This window comes from Erigeron canadensis, chromosome 4, assembly GCF_010389155.1.
Source record: "Erigeron canadensis isolate Cc75 chromosome 4, C_canadensis_v1, whole genome shotgun sequence".
NCBI lineage: Eukaryota > Viridiplantae > Streptophyta > Magnoliopsida > Asterales > Asteraceae > Erigeron > Erigeron canadensis.
Window position 1 is genome coordinate 13,334,202 of NC_057764.1, and position 7,194 is coordinate 13,341,395.

The 7,194-nt window shown below is 43.8% G+C and overlaps 1 protein-coding gene across 1 annotated transcript; it reads left to right on the top strand.

Moving 5' to 3' along the window:
* Positions 1 to 2,301: 2,301 nt before the first annotated feature.
* LOC122596989 lies at positions 2,302 to 4,029 on the top strand. Its single transcript, XM_043769628.1, has one exon. It carries the CDS (start codon positions 2,302 to 2,304, stop codon positions 4,027 to 4,029), a length of 1,728 nt encoding a protein of 575 aa, XP_043625563.1.
* The last annotated feature ends 3,165 nt before the right edge of the window (positions 4,030 to 7,194 follow it).

Genomic DNA, 7,194 nt, shown 5'->3' on the forward strand with positions numbered 1-7,194 from the left:
AAGCGAAGAAACGCTCGAAAATGTCAATGTCTATGTCACATGTTACACTCAGCAAGCTCTTTTGTCTTATGGTCTAAGGGATACTATCTAGAACTTAAACTAGTCATGCAGTTCACGTCAATGCAATACATATATATATAGATACTAATAATATATTACCCTAAATCTCAGTTAAATTGTGGTCCGAATCTAACACTTACATTCGTTGCACTAGTGGTGTATGTATAGCGGCTAACCCTCTACACCCCTAGTACATCTAATGCAAGGTCGGATCACGGTACTGGTATGCTCTCTAGGTATTGGTCGGGTATGTATACAGGGTGTACTAGCGGCTGACCCTCCACCTAATCAACCCCCATTAAACAGCCCAGGGTAGCTACCACACTCTCACTACAAGTGCAATCACTGATGTCAAGAACTGTCACAAGGCATGGCGGTAATCATAGAATAGTTGATCAGGCTATTCTATGATTATCGCTATGCGATACTAGTTAGCGCCATCACTTCATCTTGCTCTAATAGACATAAATAATCACAAGAGCACCAAAAGCACACAGTCACCAAAAGTACAGAGTCATCAAATGACAGCCAGTCATAATAAACCCATGGATAATAAGTCTCAATATAACATGAACTCAAATTATAAGCGACGTTAGCACGTCTAGAATGCATCTATGATTCCTACTGTAAATGCTATACGGGGTTCTTAGGTTATAGTCTAGGCTTTTCCACCTAATTCTATACAACCACGGCTTTGATACCATTCTGTAACACCCCACCATTGGCGGAAACATGAGGTGTCATGAAAAGTACAGCACGACATGGAATTACATAGATACTGCTAAATGAAATAGAATATAATAAATATATTCCCAAAAACATGAGTTCAGAGTTGATGACATACCCCTCTATCGGTACGAAGGCCTTAACATAATGACTAAGATACGAAGGACCATTCGCGACAAAGGCTCCTGCAACAGCAAAAGATAAGAATTGTTCCTCTATAAAGTAGGGATCTGATCTTATCATTTCCAACTGATAATTAGGGAAATTATATCTCCGGCCTAAGACTTAGGAAACCCTAAGCGGCCGACTTGTTCCTCAAGAACACTTCTCCTATAAAAGGAGGAGCCGAAAGACCTATTAGGGGCACTCAAAAAGAATAAAAAGAAAACCCAACTGGCGTAAAGAGATCAACTCTACCCTCGGGGAACCGCCAACAAATGAGCCAAATCACCTTTTAACCCACCTCGCATAAACCTTGGTTTGATACGCAAACATTTGGCGCCATCCGTGGGACCTGCTACCTAAGATCCCATAACCATCGTAAGCATTGTTTTATGTATCGAATCGAGACATGGCTGATGTCCCACCCGGGTTTGCTCAGATGTCCCGACAAACCAAAGAAAATGGAAACCCCGCCCCAGGATCCGGACCTGTAACGGGCGCTCCCGGAAATGATGTCCAACCTGTCAATCAAGGAGCCGACATTGACATTGGTTGCCCCGAACAAACATCGGAGGAACAAAGGGGATTCATGCTAGGGTCCTCGTCCGGACCCCCACAATTGTTCAACTCGGACTACATTTTAAATTATGGCCACATTAGCCGCACCATCAGGTATCTCAGGAGCACGGGAGCACTCGACAGCGTCACCAGGACGTTGAACTTTGACGAGGAGACAGACGACAACTACGACGCTGATACCCCCCCAAGAGTGCTTCGACGTTACCCACGAAACCCAAGACTTCGACTCGAAGAAGGTTATGGGTTTGGCCTGGGAAGCGAAGGTTTAAGGCCTCGAACGCCCCTACACCAAGCACAACCGGAAGGCACGGAAGCTCCAATACAAAGGAACACGGCGCCCGGAGCTAACCCCAGAAGTGATGTCCCCGCTACGGGACAGAGCAACCGAGAGGGCCTGACGCGACCACGAGAGGGCTTGACGCGAGAGGGCCAACCCTAGAAGTGATGTGCCCCTGGCTGAACCGACCACGAGAGGGCCTGACGCGACAGGTAATGCGCCTCCGAGACACGAGACGCCATCCGAAGGTCATTCAGGAGTCCCAACTGGGACGCATCAAAATTCAGGGCAAACCCATGTCGGGTCTTCCGCTCTGATCTTTCGAGTGCCCACCGAAGGGACACAACCATATGTGGGCCCGACCTTCTATACGCTCCCTGTCTCTACTCTCTCAGGGTCCATGGCCCAAAGTCGACTAGGGCCTTCAGGGCAGATCCCGCAAGGTCCCGTGGGACAAAGTTATCCCGTACCACAAGGCTTTGGATACGAAGGCATGAATGGGGCAGGAAGTTCACAACACGCTTCCCAACCATAGGCATCCAGCCCATTGGAGGGACCTACAGAAATCCCCCGACAGGGCAGCCACAGTTCCATCAGTATTATCCACCGCAGCATATCGTTCCCCTCCCCATACAAGAACTAGGGGCTCCGGTGTATCAAAATGCCCTAGAATTGCAGATGGTAGGGGAAGCGTTGAAAACTCACCATTCGTCGCATGGATACAGAACTATCCCTTCCCGAAGGATTTAAAATACCCCTCTCATCTTGGAACATACAAAGGGAAAAGCGACCCGGATGACTTCATTGAAGCATTCGAAGGCGTGGCCGAGATGAAGGTCTGGAATGTACTGGTTGCGTGTCGAATGTTCAGGTATGCACTCGAAGGGGATGCCCGAGAATGGCTAAAAAACGTGGCGAAAGGGTCCATCACTAGCTTCGAAGACCTTAAGGAAAAATTTAGAGCCCGCTTTAGCCAACAGAAGAAACATAAGAAACTACACGTGGCCGCCCATGGGGTAAAGCAGAAGGAAACAAAGGCTTGTAGGGTGTTCCTTGACAGGTTCACCACCGAAACAGAAGATATCGTAGACCTTTCCGAGTCACAAAGGATATCGGCGTTATTGCATGGACTCCGAAGCAGGGGACTCGTTGAATTTCTGTATAGTGACCTCCCGAAAACTTACGAAGCTGTCCAGAGAAGAGCGCACGTATATGCAAGGGACACCGCGCCAAAAGGAGACATTAGCCCGACTCGGGACAAAGAGACTCAGGCGAATATAAAAGGGAAATGGAATGACGACAGAGAAAGGCCAAGGTACAGCCCGTATAATAAGGACGAAAAAGGATACCTAAAGGTCAACCTCCCCGAACTCCACAAGAGCCCGAAGGAGATATTCCTCACTAAAAGTGTCGCAAAGACCTTCCCAACACCTCCCAGACTGAGCGGTAAAAATAGGAAGGATCCTGAAAAATATTGTGAGTTTCACAGGGATTACGGCCACGACACGAATACATGTTGGCAACTGAGAAAAGCAATTGAAGAAGCAATCAACGAGGGAAAACTGTCACACTTGGTGAAAAGCGTCAGACAACGGCAATATCCTAAAAAGGAGGATGACACAGATGACAAAAAGAAAGTCCCCGACAAAACCATCTACACCATCGTGAAGAAAAAGATTGGAAATTCGTCCCAAAGAACCTACAGGGGGAATGTACCCAGCATCACCTTCCCACCCATCTATAACGGCAGAATCTTCAGAGACCCCCTAATCATTTCGGCATTCCTAGAAGTTTCAAAGGTAAAAGAAATAGTAGTAGATACCGGGAGTGAGTGTAATGTCTTGTACGAAGAAGTATTCTGGAAGCTGCACCCTTTGTCACGGATGAACTTCAGAAAGGCAAGGGCTTCGGTTCAAGGGTACTCTGGCAACACAGACAAACTGTTGGGAAAACTAAGTGTGCAAATAACAATCGGAAAGGGACATTGGAAACGAAAAGAGAAGATCACATTCATGGTAGTTAGTGGAACTTCCCCTTTTCAAGCAATTTTGGGCAGGCCCGGAATTCAAAAGTTCGGAATGATTCCATCCGTAATGCACGGCCTGATCATGTACGAAACAAATGGGAGAATAGCAACCTTAGAAGGGAAGGCCAAAAAGCTTTCTAATGAAGGCCGAGACGGCTGTGGCAAAATAACTATGAATGACAGGCCATATTATGGATAATAACGAATGGCCCACTTGCTAAAGCCCATTACATTTTTCTCTTTCTAAAGCCTAGAGGATAAGGTATGTAACCTCAACTTTTATGCAATAAAGGCTTTTTGTTTCCTCCTTCCCTCCTAATTCAAAAAAAAAACGAAGAATAGGGAAAAATATAAGATGCAAAGATATGCGCCATAAAATTTTTTTAAAAAAATGGGGACGCCCATAAATATAAAACTCTGGATAACGAAAGGACCATAGTCCTAACAGACACCTATAGATATATCCATAAAAATCAAGCATGCGAAAACAAATAGGTGCAACATAAGACGGCGTTTAAGCTGCAAAAAAGACAGCTCTTAAGATGCAAACATGGCCAATACTACCAAGACAAGTTTGAAATATCCACAAACATTAAAAGTAAATTATCCAAAATAGCATCACAAGCTGTTACCAAAAGAAGATTGTTTGAAAAGGGCACATTCGCCATAACAAAGGCACGCAAGCCGTCATTGAGGGATAACAGAAACTTCAGGTTGCATTACATCGGGGGTGATATTGAGCAAATCTTCCACAACAGCATTGGGATCAGCAACAATTTTCTCCAGAAACGGGAAAGAAGCTTCCTTCCATTTTTGGTCAGCAACCTCAAGGTCCAGAGAAGCAGTGGCAACAAAATCACCTCTGCAATGAAGGTCACACTTACCCTCTGCAGCAAACTCCTCCAACACGGTGGACCTTTCCTCTTCCCTCTCAGTGGAAGTCAAATTTCCCAACAACTGCCCAGTCTGTTCACATAGGGAATAACCTCTGTAACCAACCTAACCCTCTCCTCCTTCAACAAATCAACCTGATCACGTAACGACTTGAAAACTTCACGCTCTGCAGCGAACTCATCCTACAACTTCAACACTGCTTCATCATGAACAATTGCATCTGCCTTCAACAAATTAATTTGTCTCCTCAAATCTTGAACAATATCCGATGCTTCAACAGTAGTGACAAAACGGGCCTCTCTTGCCTTCAAATCTTCAATTGTTATTGACAAGGAATGCATCTCCAAATTCTTGGACCTAAGATCAACAGACATCCTAGAAAAACACCTTGCAATAACAGCATCAAGGTACGTATGGAACTAACGATCTTTTTTAAAGACACGAAGGAATGTCTCATTGTCCATATTGTCAATTTTCTTGACATCTTCTGCATTCATGTCCTCACCATTCAACCAATCTAAAATCTCTTGATCATGGAGGTCTACAAAGGACTTTTTTTTAAAAAAAAACAACAAAAAAGGCAAAAACATAAGAAAAAACAGGAGATAATAGAAAAAGAATTTTCCCACACCTGACTTTGGAGCAGCAGGTTCGCGAAACGTAGTATCTTTGTCACTCTCCACAACTTTCTTCCTCTTTAAAAGATGACCCGCAACAGACTGGGCAGCACTTGATCCAGGAACATCCCTCTTCTTCTTACTTCTGCTAGAGGTAGGAGCAGGCACAGTTTGGACATCAGACATATCAATGTTCAGGATGGGAGGGTTTACCGCACTTGAAACCTCAGGATTATCATTTTGAATACCAGACGAACCAGCATCAGCAACTAGGCTTCCCTGTTCTTCATTATGAGGTATTATGGTTACCTCCTTCACACCTTTCTTCACAAACTTCCTAAAAGTCATATCTGCATAAGACAGGGAGCAAAATATCATAAATAAATGATTACTCGACAGCAAATACAAATAGACAAATTGGTCTTCACAAAATTCAGCCCTTACCATCGATTTCTACACTCCTAGGTGGCAAGACATCTATCAGTCTTGCCTTATACAACACATAATTAGGATAACAAGCAACCTTTATGGGATTCTTCCAGATCTCCTGACACAAATCATCAACCACATACTCAGGAAAGGGATTTTCAAAATCTTTATGAATGCACAATAACTTCCTATCAGTCACAGCCTCATAACCAGCAGGGATCAAAGATGCTCTCATAAACACAAAATCGCTTTTCCAATCACGAATGTCAAAACCACCTCTCTTAAAACAACCAGCTTTTGACCGATTACCCACAGTAACCCAATCCCCAGATGGATGTGTCTGTGCAAAATACCTAAACAAATCTAGGGATGGTTCACCACCATACGCTCTACACATAACTTTGAAAGCAATTATTCTGGATAATCCTAATGGTGTAATAGTAGAGATGTGGATATCGAAAAAATCAAGAACTTAAAGCATAAAAGTAGAAAAAGGGTATCTGACATTACCATCAGTTACTGACTTAATGTAAAACCCGACATACCCATCGGGGGGAGTCAATATGGTATCGCCATCAGATGGTATTTGGAACGATGATATTTTCCCAGGAAAATATTTATTCACAAACTTCTCTAATTTAGACCAAATGACAGTCGACTCAGTCGATTCAATACTACCCTTCAACATCGAAACACTAAGAATCGAAAGACAAAGACAGAAATTAACAAAGGAGCAGTTGCGTACCTAGTGATCGGATGATGTGCACAGCAGAAACCCTAGAACAAGAAAGGGGAGTGTTTTTTCTAAAATACAGAGAAAATAAGTCAGAAATAAGTGGTATGGCTATTTATATGATCGGCTACATGGAGTTTTCGCCTGTCGATCGCTTTCCTAGGGATTCGTGCAACCTTACCCCCTTAATTGGATATTGAAAGATAATTAAGACGGTCTTTAATAAATTTTTACTACAACCCCCCAAAGAATGAAGATTGATTAGATTTAGTCCAAGGCAATATACATCTCGCGAAACATATCACCTCGGACTGGGGGCTTGATGACATAACCCTCTATCGGTACGAAGGCCTTAACATAATGAGTAAGATACGAAGGACCATTCGCGATGAAGGCTCCTGCAACAGCAAAAGATAAGAATCGTTCCCCTATAAAGTAGGGATCTGATCTTATCATTTCCAACTGATAATTAGGGAAATTATATCCCCGACCTAAGACTTAGGAAACCCTAAGCGGCCTACTTGTTCCTCAAGAACATTTCTCCTATAAAAGGAGGAGCCGAAAGACCTATTAGGGGCACTCAAAAAGAATAAAAAGAAAACCCAACTGGCGTAAAGAGATCAACTCTACCCTTGGGGAACCACCAACAAACGAGCCAAATCACCTTTTAGCCCACCTCGCATAAACCTTG

Excerpts from the sequence above, each read along its gene's own strand:
- LOC122596989 (XM_043769628.1), top strand. The coding sequence starts at position 2,302 with ATGGGGCAGGAAGTTCACAACACGCTTCCCAACCATAGGCATCCAGCC.